The sequence below is a fragment of the Tauraco erythrolophus genome, chromosome 7 (genome assembly GCF_009769465.1).
Source record: "Tauraco erythrolophus isolate bTauEry1 chromosome 7, bTauEry1.pri, whole genome shotgun sequence".
Lineage (NCBI taxonomy): Eukaryota > Metazoa > Chordata > Aves > Musophagiformes > Musophagidae > Tauraco > Tauraco erythrolophus.
This window is the reverse complement of record NC_141471.1, coordinates 367,662-380,389: the sequence shown is the minus strand read 5'-3', so window position 1 is coordinate 380,389 and position 12,728 is coordinate 367,662. Positions and strand designations below refer to the sequence as shown.

The 12,728-nt window shown below is 47.3% G+C and overlaps 1 protein-coding gene across 2 annotated transcripts in view; it reads left to right on the top strand.

The window, feature by feature from the left end:
• The window catches only part of DHX30 (DExH-box helicase 30), a 40,285-nt gene that overhangs the window by 11,806 nt on the left and 15,751 nt on the right, over positions 1-12,728 (top strand). For both annotated transcript variants that reach the window (XM_086614767.1, XM_086614766.1), the window contains 2 exons: positions 6,777-6,907; positions 9,477-9,587. In XM_086614767.1, coding sequence (XP_086470893.1) covers positions 6,777-6,907; positions 9,477-9,587 — 242 coding nt within the window. The remainder of the gene's footprint in view (positions 1-6,776; positions 6,908-9,476; positions 9,588-12,728) is intronic.

Below are 12,728 nucleotides of genomic sequence, written 5' to 3'. Positions count from 1 at the left end.
GCGGGCGGCTGGAGCGGCACGTTATCCGTACAAAGGGCTTTGGTCTGGCCATCCACCGAGCCGGATGAAACGCCGATCGAGACACGGACAGCTCCCGTTAACGTAACTCCTGGCGTTGGCAGTGTCCGTAAGTCCGGGCGGGCGTGATGCCTCTTCTAAAGCTCGGAGGATTTCTTTTCTCTTCGGATGTCAGTCCTTCAGCCTGCAGCGGAGTCGTGTGGGAGAGGGCGGGGGGTTCAGGCGTTGGAAGGATAAACGCTTCCCTGCGGCGCAGCAGGAGTCATTACAACTACCCGAAAGGAAGTTGTACGGAGATGGGGGTCGGTCTCTTCTCCCACGTTAGGAATACCAGGATGAGAGGGAATGGCCTCAAGTTGCACCAGGGGAAATTTAGGTTGGATATCAGGAAGAATTTCTTTCCAGAGAGGGTTGTGAAGTATTGGAACAGGCTGCCCAGGGAGGTGGTGGAGTCCCCATCCCTGGAGGTGTTTAAAAACCGTGTGGATTTGGTGTTGAGGAACATGGTTTAGGGACCCTGACAGTGCAGGGGGAACGGTTGGACTCGATGATCTTCAAGGTCTCTTCCAACCAGACAATTCTATAATGATTCTATGATTACTTTTTAAAAAAGATTATTTGGAAGTGTGTTTTGATGCCATGTTTGCCAGTTGCTTTCCATTAGATTATGGAGCACGAAGTATGCTTCCAGTTTAGAAGGGTGCGAGTAGTTTTGCACTGGAGGTTGCAGTTTCCAGGCTGTGACTTGAACAACTACATTTTCCCTTTTGAAATCGCTGGTTTAGTCTGACTTTTATTTCTTGAGCTGTAATATTCCACTTGGGAAATTTGGTTTATTATGACATAAAAACAACTTCTTTCTCTTTTACTCCCCGCTCCCCCCCATCCTTCTGTGCTCCCTTCCCACCCCCTAGCAGTTTTTTTTTTTTTACTTGTTACTTTCTCTCCGTAGTTTCTGAATTATTTGGGTCTTAGTTCCATTTTCCTTTCCGAAGCCTTACTGAGCTTTAACTTGTAGCTCAGTCAGATGGACTTTAATTGTTACATTCAATCTGTTCAACAGAGCAAATTAAATGACTTCTAAAGTAAATGCTGCACCACCCCAAATTATTGTTTAATGAGCTGGTTCAGGTGTTGCCTGAGAAAAGGGATAAACCAATTTTTTTTTTTCCCCTTCCCTCTTTTGTGCTTCTCAGCACTTTTTCTGACACGCATTTTCAGAGAGTACTTGAGCACTTTATCTTTGGGCTTTGGTTCACTTTCCTGGAGTGCCTGTTGCTGTTGGTGGCTCACCCACCGGCACAGTTCCGTGTCGTGTCTGTCCCTGTGAGCTCACCCAGAGCTCAGGGGTGCCAGTGGGGACGTGGCTGCAGACAGGGCATGCCTGGCAGCCGTGCCAGGGCCCTGTGGGGAGAGCCTGCTGGGGTTGGCCTCGTCCTTCCACTTCGTGTGCTGGACTGACCACGGAAGGCTCTTCTGGTGCGAGTTTGGTGATACTGGGAGATTCATTTCAGATGAGCAAATAAAAAGTCCTCGGTGTCTTGTCCTAAGTCTGCCCTACCCATACCGCTGCAACTTGAGCACGTGGAGATTATAAAAGTCAATTTAAAGCACTATTTACGAGGGCAAGTTCTAAACCTGCAACTTGTACACTGGAGTCTTGTTCGCTGTCCTCATTTGACTGCTTTTGTTGTTAACCTTGGATAGAAACATGGAAAAATAACTCTGATCTGAGGCCAGCTTAAAAATGGCAGTGTTATATTGGTATTAATATCTAAGACTTTGCTTCATTGGCCTCGGTGGTGGGATTTTGCAGCAGAATCTGTGCAGAAGAGAGCTCCTCTGCCTGCTCAGTCAGGTCTGTGGTGCTTCTCACTCTTTACAGAGGCTTGCGTGATGTTGACCTCTGTTTTGCTCCAAGCAAGAACCCTTCTCTGAGACTAATTAAATTTGCCGTCTCATGGTGTCACAGAAGAATTTAGGTTGGACTGAAGCTCTGGTGTCCTGTGGCCTGATCTCCTTCTCAGAGCAGGGCCCAGGGCTGTGTCCGGCCGAGTTCCGAACATCTCCAAGGATGCAGGTTGGCCATCGGGCCTTCTCGTTCTCTGCTGGTGCCGCTTGCTTTTGAAGAAGCTGTGTCAGTTTTACCGATTTTTGAGTTTGTTCTTGGTTAGGCAAGAACTGCGTGTGTTTTATTGCTGTGGGTGCTTCAAAGGAGCCTCGACAGGGTCACTAGATGATGGTTAAAAAAAAAAAACACAAACAAAAGCCAAAAAAGTAATACTGGTTTGTGTACTCCAAACTAACCTGCCAGGTGGAACCTTCTCTGTCTCCCTCCATCTCTCCCCAGTAAAACATGCCTAGGCTAATTCCTTATGAAATGAATATTATGGAGCCAGAGGGCTTTCTTCTTCCCTGTGAATTTTTGATGCGTTAGGAGCATGCTTGGCTGACTTGAATTCGTTTCTGCGGGGGCTTCTGTCTTGATGAGTGTCGCGTTCAGTAGTTTGTCCTTGCTGCTCGTTGTTGCCTCTCCAGGGGTGCTTGTTTGTTGCTTCTTCGGGGAAGAGGGGTTGAGGGGAGACAGAAACTGTTGAAATCCATCTAATGCTCCTGTCTTCCTTGCACAAGACTATGGGCCATTTTGTTTGTGCTCCTGTTGTAGCTGACGGTGTCTTTACTTGTCAGATTTGTTGGGGTTAATAGAAGGCTTAGCCACCAGAGCTGGGAGCTTTTTTTCCTTTTTCTTTCAGTGAATTATCATTGACTTTCACAACCAAGTTAAGCTAAAGCACTCACTGGTTTTGGGAAACTTAAATTAGTTGAGTGGCTTCTTTGATAACCCCACCCTGAATTGTCTGCTATCCAAGACAGGCCTCTAATATTCCTTCGTGATCTCGGAGCAGTGGTATGGACATCCTATGTGGTCCTGACTTGATAGGAAATGAGTATTAAAATCAACTGTGTTTCGTTGTGGGAGTATTTGGTTCTACTCCTTGACTCCGCAGGGCTGTGACTACCCCTGATATGATTCCTACCCAAATATCCATTTTCAGCAGTGGGAGAAGTAGGCACTCTTTGGAGGGAGATGCCAAGAAATCCAATCTGTCAGGAAAGGAAACGTTCTGCAATTTTGAATTGTCTCTTTAAAAGCTACGAGTGAGGCATGGCTTCACGCGATGTAAGATCCTTTCACCTCTTGAATTTGGGCTAAGAATGGACTGAGGGTAATCCATCAAGCCTTGGAGTTGCCGTTGATGTGTCAGATGGTGCTGCTGAATATGGCATTGTCAGCTGGGAAGAATACATTGTGCCTCGGTTGGTAATTCAGAGAGTGAGCTGCAAGCCAGAGCTAGGCTTTGTTATTTAGAGATCCTGTTCTTCGTCGCTCTAGAATGGATGAAGGATTTAGTCTCTGCTGAGGAGTCACCTCAGAAGGTGAGAAATTGGCTGTGTCCTTAGATAATTGCATTGTCTTTTGGGGCATTTAAAAAGAATGTGCTTATCACAGAATTTCTCAGGGTATTGTTTTTGAAAGGGGAAGCAACCACAGGCCAAATAATACAGGCTGATGCTAGAGGGTTTTGTTGTGGGGTGTTGGGGTTTTTTTTATTTCTTCTTTATTAAGTGAATTTAATAGTGCATTTGGGAATTGTTACCACCCCTCCCTCCATGGAGGGATAGAACGGAATAGAACTGCAGAGTGCCAAAATCTTAATCACTTTCTGCCCTGTTCAAGAAAACTGGAAGTCTGAATATAGTGGTGCTTGCTGTATGAGTAGGTGGAAATGTCACATTTGCTGCGTAAGTACAGAAAATTGGCTTGTAGTTCTTTGCGAGGCTGAGACCATTCTCATGCTCTCCTGTCCGTGAAGGTAATTCATGGACAAATAGAGTTCATAAATCAGAGTGCTTCCTCCGTGTTCCCCTGGCATTGTCCAAGAGTTTTGCCCAAGTACGTGTGAGAAGCAGCAGCCTGTGGGGCTCCTGAATTATTCTTTCTAATGGAAGATGCTGTGGCTGACCATCAGGTGTTTGAGAGCGGCCAAAAGCCCGTTGTGTGTTGCCTGGTCTTTCCCACACTGGAGTAGTTAAAGGAGATGGAGCAGGCGGCGGTTCTGATCTGCCCTCTGAGTACCAGCTTGTCCTCTGCATGCCAGGCCGAAAAGTGACACCAACCCGAGCCCGTTCCAGCTGTGAGTCAGGACTGGATGATTGTCGCATTACAGTGCAACCTGTCTTCAAATGACACCCAGCTCCGACATCCTCATGGCAGGCCGCGCAGGCCGTTGTTTCAGTGTCTCCCTGTGTACGTTAAGGAACCCAAATTCCTTCTGTATCTGGTCCGTTTGGCTTCTGAAGGAGTTTTCTCTGAGATTCAGCTGGTTTTTCTACAGCAGAACTTTCAAAACTAAGTGTTACCAGTAATTTTTTGTTTTCCTGAACTCTGGATTAGCAAGCTGGGCTTTTGTTTGTTGTGGACTTTTTTTTTTTTGGAGACAGTGATATGATCATCAACATGTTTTGTTGCTCTCTTACACATTATCCACAGTCTGACAAGTGTTGGGTCTGCCATGATGCAACATGATTCTTTTGCCTTCCCTAAAACCTTTGGGATTTCCCTGTTGGTCAGCTTTCAGGTGAGCCCTCGTGAGGTCAGTTGTCCTTTGCTGAGCAGCTTCTTGGAGAACGTCTCTTCCATGTGTCTGTGTCACAGAACCTTTCTCTTAAATGCTTGCTTTCTTCTCTTCATTATTGCAGCTCTGCAGTCGGAGTTTTCAGCAGAACATGGTGACGGATCTTGGTGGTGCTCTAACGAGCACGACTGTTGGGTCATTTCTCCCGGGGTTCGGTCGATCAATCTGAAATTCGGGATTCTGGCAGTACCTGATCACAGGTTGCTGTCTTCTCGCTCGTTGCTGAGACCGCCCCTGGATACCTGTAGGGAATTAGAAGCTTTCTAAAAAGTAGCACCCAAACCCGTTGATGGTCTGCAAGAAGATGAATGAAGTTCTGGCTGCCTGAGGAGCGTGCATTTGTGGTGTTGAGTGGACATGGGATCAGAGGGGCTTAGCTGTGCTTGCTGCTGCCAGAACGGGAGATCGATCCCGTTCCTCTCTCCTGTTCCCTGCCGCTGGTTTCGGGTACCTGCAGCACTGTGCAGTTGGCCGCTTGACTTTTGAGGCAAGTAAAAACCAGTGTACTCCCTTTTACTGGTTTAGCTTTCTGTCGGATTAGGGCTCCAAATCATCTCTCCGTCCTTTTGGGTTTGTGCCAGAGCTGGAGCAGCAGTTGATGTGAGCAGCAGCTTGGCAGAAGTGGTGGCACCACCCCTGACTGCCACACTGAGCTGTTAATCTGCCCGTTTGTGGGAACTGTTATCACATCAAACTCAGTCTGATCTCGATTGGGCTGCTGCTCAAAGTAAAGGCTCTCCCCTGCCGTGCCGGATCCAGCGGTGACGCCAGAGGTGAGTTAGAGCAGTTTCCTTGCCAGCTAGAACAGCTGGTGCTGGCATCAGGGAGGAGGCTGTGCGTGTGACGTTGCTCTGTCTGGGGGCGGCGTGATTTTTATTACTGTTATTTTTTCAAATGAGCCGTTTGAAAATATCCCCTTCCTGCCAGTGCCGTAGCTTGAGCAGCCTTCCTCCCGTGTCGGGGCAGGGGAGCTGGGCTCAGCTCGCCGGTCCTACCTGCCACCAGTACCTGCTGCTTCTCCGCTCCCTGCTCTGGCCAGTTTATCTCCAGAGACTGTGTTAGCAAACTTCTTCCCAGGGGTTCTCTGAGCAGTTGGGTACAAACCCCTATTTTTCACTCAGAGGGTGGTGAGGCACTGGACCCCAGAGAAGCTGTGGCTGCCCCATCCCTGGCAGTGTTCAAGGCCAGGTTGGATGAGGCTTTGGGCAACCTGGTGTAGTGGAGGGTGTCCCTGGCCATGGCAGGGGGGTTGGAACTGGGTGGTCTTTGAGGTGCCTTCCAACCCAAACCATTCCATGATTTTGTGATTCTATTCCCAGCCTCTAACCAATCTGAATAAGTTCAAGGAGAAGGGGCTGGAGATGAAGTAGAAAGTCCCCAGATGTTACAGCTGCATCTGCTGTGTAACTTGTGTGTAGTGGAGACCATCGATTGAACCCTGAGGTGATGTGCGTGGTTCAGGAGGGGGATGCAAATACCAAAATCTGTTCAAAATAGTCAGTGCTCAGTTTGCTTTCGGTATCGAAGAATGGCCGACGGAGCTGCTTGTGCCTCCGTAGCGAGGAGACAGCACCAGCTCCGTGTGCTGGTCTGGGATTCGAACTCTGTGCTGGGATGTTTGTATTCAGATTCAACAGGTACACATAGTCTGCCAGGCTTTTCTGTTAGTACTGTATGCTTTTTTTTGGGGAAAAAAAAAGTATTTCCAAACTGCTATGTGATTGTTAGTGTCACTGAGTCATAGACTGTCAGTTCTGCAGCTCTAACTGTAGGATATTCCTACTTTCTGAACGAGGAGGGAAACCACTAATCCGTGCGTTTCAGAAGTAGGGGATGTGCGGTATTGCTGCCCGTTCCGGGTTTGCAGTGTCATCTTGGCACTCCTGCACGCCGTTTGCTGGTGCCCGGAGACAGTCGGTGAACCACTTCCCACCACCTGAGAGACACTGGTGCTGCCAGAGCTGCAGCGAAGCTGGTGTTACAACACGCCTTTGAACAGGACTGCACAAGAATTACAAGACATTTAGTTCTTCTGTTGGGTTTCTTTTTGGTTTTTTTTAGATTCCAGAGACTTACTAAAAGAATTTCCACAGCCTAAAAACTTGCTCAACAGCGTGATTGGAAGAGCCCTGGGCATTTCTCATGCGAGGGACAAGCTGGTGTACATCCATACTAATGGGCCAAGAAAAAAGGTAATCCCGTTGTGCCGGGGATGGGTGGCGGGTCGGTGTGTTGCACACAGGGTGGGAATTGAGCCAGGAATCTGCTCATCCTGGAACTGACTCTTTGATAGAGAAAATTACAGAAGTGTTTCAATTCCACATAAAAGTTGCATGGTAATCTTTCAAACAAGAAATATTCCCGCTTCTTTCTGTTTCACTTTATTTTCACGTACTTTAACAGGGATCTAAATGCAGGTCCTGTCCCTCTCCTTTTGTGTGTGGAAGGATGGATTTTTTTTCTTTTAAGTAGCTTGCTGTAACCGACTTTTCTCGACAGAAAGACACATAGTCTGCGCTCAAATGTGCTGGGCTATGTACCCCACTACCTTAGAAAATTAAAATTTAAATGCTGTATTTTAGGCCTTAGTAGATCTAGATTTTATTGTAGATTCTAATATAACAAATGCCTCAGCATAAAATGTTCACTTGCAACTAGCAAAGAAGAATTCGTTTGCGATGGAGGAAGGCTTCTCCTTAAGGGCAAAATGAAATACAGACTTTTTTTTTGTCAAATGAAGCAGAGGAATTTCAAGGAAACAGTTTGCCAAGTAGCTTGAGCTCTTACTGGGATGCAAGAGGCCTAGGTCCAAATCTGTGCCATACACTGAGTGGAAGTTCAGAGCTGCTGGGTGCTCTGTGTTCAAGGGTTTGCCTCCTTTTATCGTACCAGCTCTCATTCCAGAGCTCAAAGCCCTTTCCAGCTGAAGTTTAACTGTAACCTACATTCCAGGAGAAGATTCAGTTCTGATGGATTAAAATTTTCCAATAACATTCTAAAATTTTCCAGAAACTTTTTATTACCTCATCCTTTTTAAGCATCCCTGCATCTTAGGCAATACATTAGTAATAGTTATTTTAGAGTTTCTTTATTATTTGTGTTTTTGTTTTTCTTGCTTTTCCTCGAGCAGAAGTGCAGTTCCCTGACTTAAATTTTGGAATACCATAACCAATGCCTCATCAGTTTAGTTTGTGCACTCAGTTCACAGTCTTGCTAGCACTTAAATAGATTAAGGTTGAGGATAACTTCAAATTAAACCAAAAAAAACCCCATAACCAACAAACCAATGAAGGAGCTCTTGGAGAAAATGAGGGTTGGATTACAAAAAACAACCAAACCCAAAACCCAACCACCCTGAAAAAGTGTGTGGTGAGAGAAGGACAGGTGGGACAACTGGAGACGTCTCGGTGGGAAGTGAGCACGGCTGTTCTCGTGAGCACCAAGTAACTTTGGACTCCATGAGACAACTCCTTTTCTCAGCAGGTCTGTGCCTTTTCCTGCAGAGGCCCCAGGCAAAATACTTCGCAATTTCCTCCAGTAAGATGAGATTCAGATGGCAGGCGGGCAGGCAGCCAGGTGGAGGCTGTTGAAAAGTCGGGAGCCTTTTCTCTAGCCTTATAGGTGGGGTTTTCCCAGCGGACCTAAACGCCACCTTTCATCTGTGCTGCAGAAACAGGAGAGAATTCCTTAGGCATTTCCCTCCTTTGAGCCTTGCAGAATCTCAGCTACAGCATCTGCAGGGCCAGGAGCAGAACGAGTTCTTGATTTGGAGCAGTTTATTTCAAAAGGGCAGGGTTCAGCTTTCAGCATTCTTGGCTTCTGCAGGTTTTTCAGCTCTCTCATCCATCTGCACCGGTGTAAGAGGAGCTCTGGTGGTACTGGTAGTTCTCTTGATAGCTTGTGTTAGGCAGCGCAGGCTGAAGGCTCAGTTCTTGGAGAGGGACTTTTTACAAGGGTATATAGTGACAGGACACGGGGCAATGGATTTAAACTGAAAGAGGGGAGATTTTGGTTAGATATAATGAAGAAATTCTTCCCTCTGAGGGTGGTGAGGCACTGGCACAGGTTGCCCAGAGAAGCTGTGGCTGCCCCATCCCTGGCAGTGTTCCAGGCCAGGTTGGATGGGGCTTTGGGCAACCTGGTGTAGTGGAGGGTGTCCCTGCCCATGGCAGGGGGGTTGGAAGTGGGTGATCTTTGAGGTCCCTTCCATCCCAAACCATTCTGGGATTCTGTGATTCTCACGTGCTCGATGAGCACAGTCCCTGCCTGTGTAACAGCGATGCAACATGCCGCTGGTTAAAATGGCAGCGAGGACGCAGTGAGGAAGAGTTGCTTGCCATTGCAGTTGGAAATGTGTCACAGAGAGCACGTTGCTTCTCAGGCATGGTCTGCTGTGCTGCAGTGTAAGTAGGAGCAGTTACTTTGAAACGGAATTGTTCTCGTAAGGAGCTCTTGCATTTGACTCCTCTGAGCTGACACTCTGCAGCCTGTGGAGCTCTGTCCCAGAGAACGTGGCACTGGGCTGGAAGTCGGCCTGGCTTAGCCACGCAGCTTCTGTGTGACTGTGGACACCTTGTATCCCTTTTTCAGGCTCCTCTTTCTAAATGGCTGGAGCAGAACTTCCCATAAAGGGAGCGAACAAGCAGTTTGGTTGGGATTTGCATTTGTAGTTCTCTTCATTGTCTGGAGTTCAGGGATGTTCGAAGTAGATGAGAGGTTGTTCTGCGCTGTCTCACTTTACTGGTTATCTTTGCTTTTCAGAAAGTCACTCTGCATATAAAGTGGCCCAAGAACGTGGAAGTGGAAGGCTATGGGACCAAGAAGATTGATGCCGAGAGGCAGGCAGCAGCTGCAGCATGTCAGCTCTTCAAGGTGAGCTTGTGCTCCTCCTTAGCTTGAAGAAACAAGCCTTTGAGCGTGCCGGCCTCGTCCGTTTTGGTGATGCGATTTTTGACTTTTATCTCTCTCTGGCTGCTCACTTTTTTAGTCGGCTTATCTGTTAATCAAGGGTAGAGGGTGAAGTCTTGAGCGTAAAAGCCTGCTTGCTTCAGCCAGGCGTGAACTCGCTAAGTTCATTTCAGTTCTGGTCTTCGTTTTTATGTCTGAGACCTTATCTCAGTCTCAGCATCCGTGGTGAGTAGAGCTTCCCTCGGGTGTGTTTGCTGTTACTGTTCACTCACTCACACTTCTCTCAGTCTACCTGTGAGTATTTGCAAGCATAGTACCTTCAGAGGCTCTTGCCTCCTCTTCATCTAAGCCGTAGTGTGTCAATTATGTGTTCTGTTTTTTAAAGTTGTGCTAATGTGCCACTTATTTATAGAATCATAGAATGGTTAGGGCTGGAAGGGACCTTCAAAGGTCATCTAGTCCAACCCCCCTGCAAGGAACAGGGATATCTCCAACTAGATCAGGTTGCTCAGGGCCTCGTCCAACCTGGCCTTGAACATCTCCAGGGATGGAGCATCCACCACCTCTCTGGGCAACCTGTTCCAGTGTTCTACAACTCTCATGGTAAAAAATTTTTTCCTAATATCCAACCTGAATCTACGTCCCTCTATTTTAAAACCATTACCCCTTGTCCTATCACAACAGGCCCTCCTGAACAGCCTCTCTCCATCTTTCTTGTAGGCCCCCACTTATGAGCCCACTTAACTTTTTAAGCAATTTTACATCTGGAATGCCTAATTTCTATGACCACTATAAATTGCGACATTCCAACATATAGAATCATAGAATCATAGAATCGTTAGGGCTGGAAGGGACCTTCAAAGGTCCTTCAAAGGTCATCTAGTCCAAGATTTACGGCTAGAAATGGTCAATATACTGCACAACCAGTACCAAACAAGTACAATGAGGTTATAAAGGTCACTGATTAAGATACAGGGTGATGTAGCAGCTCTCTGAGAATAAGATGCAGCTTTGTCTTCAGCTCTGCCGCTGTTCTCTGTAACCTCGAGCAAGTGAGTTTGCTTTTGGAGTTGCCCTTTTGTTTGTGGAGTAGGAACAATGATACCTTCCTCCTAAGCCTAGAAAAGATGCTACAGACGCTCTGACAATAAGAGAGCTTTTTGATTTGCTTGTAGATCAAGAAAGCTACGTTAAGAACTATTTAGTTCTTGAATTAAACCTTCAGAAGTTAAGAATGACAGCACCAAAACTAGCAGTTTCTTCAGCTGGCCTCTGGGCTTGGGCTAGTTTCTTTAATCCTGTGATTAGCAAAACTTGTTTCACTGTCTCCATTCCACCTGGAGCGTGGTTGGTGCTTGTTCAGTTGCCATTCACTGGAAATACATTTTTGGTTTTATCCTCACTAATCAATACGCAATGAAACCATTGTTTCCTGCTTTCTTGGAGAGCCTGAAAATTTTCAAAGGAAAAAATTCCTACCTACACTTACATTTTTCTCCAAATTTTGGGAAACGGCTAAACTGTATTTTCAGTATAGAACTAGAAAAACCCTCCAAAACCTCCTGAAACCATAGATTGAGCATGCAAACTCTTGAACTCTGGTGCTTCACTGGCTGAACTTATAAGCTAATTGATAGAAGACCCTTGTGATGAGAGACCTTGTGCAGTCATAGCTATAGAAATAGCTACAAATGCTGCTTGGAATAAATATAGTCATTGCTTCAAGAGAAGTAGTAGTGCCTGGTTGGTGCGGAGACTGTCTGAACATAGTGACTTTGAGTAGAGCAGCTGGCAAAGTGAATTCTGACTGTCTCAGGCACTCCTGCGGCATAAAATAATACAGCCCTGTCTGGTACGGGGCCATTGAGAGGCCTAAAGGTGTAACTTGGAATCCCATCCAGAGGGACCTGGACAGACTGGAGGTGTGGGCCTGTGAGAACCTCATGGAGTTCAACAAGGCCAAGTGCAAGGTCCTGCACGTGGGTCAGGGCAATCCCAAGCACAAGGACAGGCTGGGCGGAGAATGGATGGAGAGCAGCCCTGAGGAGAAGGACTTGGGGGTGCTGGTGGATGAGAAGCTTATCAGCCCTGGACACCCACAACCGTGTCCTGGGCTGCACCCAGAGCAGCGTGGGCAGCGGGGCAAGGGAGGGGATTCTGCCCCTCTGCTCTGCTCTCAGGAGACCCCGCTGCAGTGCTGCCTTCAGCTCTGGGGTCCCCAACAGCAGAAGGACATGGAGCTGCTGGAGTGGGTCCAGAGGAGGCCACGGAGATGATGGGAGGGCTGGAGCACCTCTGCTCTGGAGACAGGCTGAGAGAGTTGGGGCTGTTCAGCCTGGAGAAGAGAAGGCTCCGGGGAGACCTTCCAGCACCTCCCAGTACCTAAAGGGGCTACAGGAAAGCTGGAGAGGGGCTTTGGACAAGGGCGTGTAGTGACAGGACACGGGGAAATGGCTTTGAACTGAAAGAGGGGAGATTTCGATGGAATCTGAGGGAGAAATTCTTCCCTCTGAGGGTGGTGAGGCACTGGCACAGGTTGCCCAGAGATGCTGTGGCTGCCCCATCCCTGGCAGTGTTCAAGGCCAGGTTGGATGGGGTTTTGGGCAACCTGGTGTAGTGGAGGGTGTCCCTGGCCATGGCAGGGGGGTTGGAACTGGATGGTCTTTGAAGGTCCCTTCCAGCCCAAACCATTCTGGGATTCTATTGCAGTGGTCTGGTAAGACACAGCACGTGTTGTGTTCCAGATACGTCTGGAGCTTCAGGTTCAGTCCTAAATGTAGGTGGTAGACCAGCAGTAATTAGGAACTCTTCTGTTTCAGAAACTGCTGCGTTAGGGAGGTCTTAATTACTGCTTATAGAAGTAACTTCCTGTGAAAAGAAAGGTGAACCATTCCCTGAATTCCCATCTTGTGCTGTCCCAGATTATACTTGCTTTGAGTAGCCTTTCCACAAAGATGCATTTCATGCTCTGAGGTGGATTTCAAAACCTCAGAATGCAAAATATAGTTAGTAGTTTGTAAAACATCAATAAATCTTCGCCCACCCTTTTGAACAAGTGTTATCATGTTCAGCAATTGCACTTGGGCAGTGAGGTTGGTGAGCAGA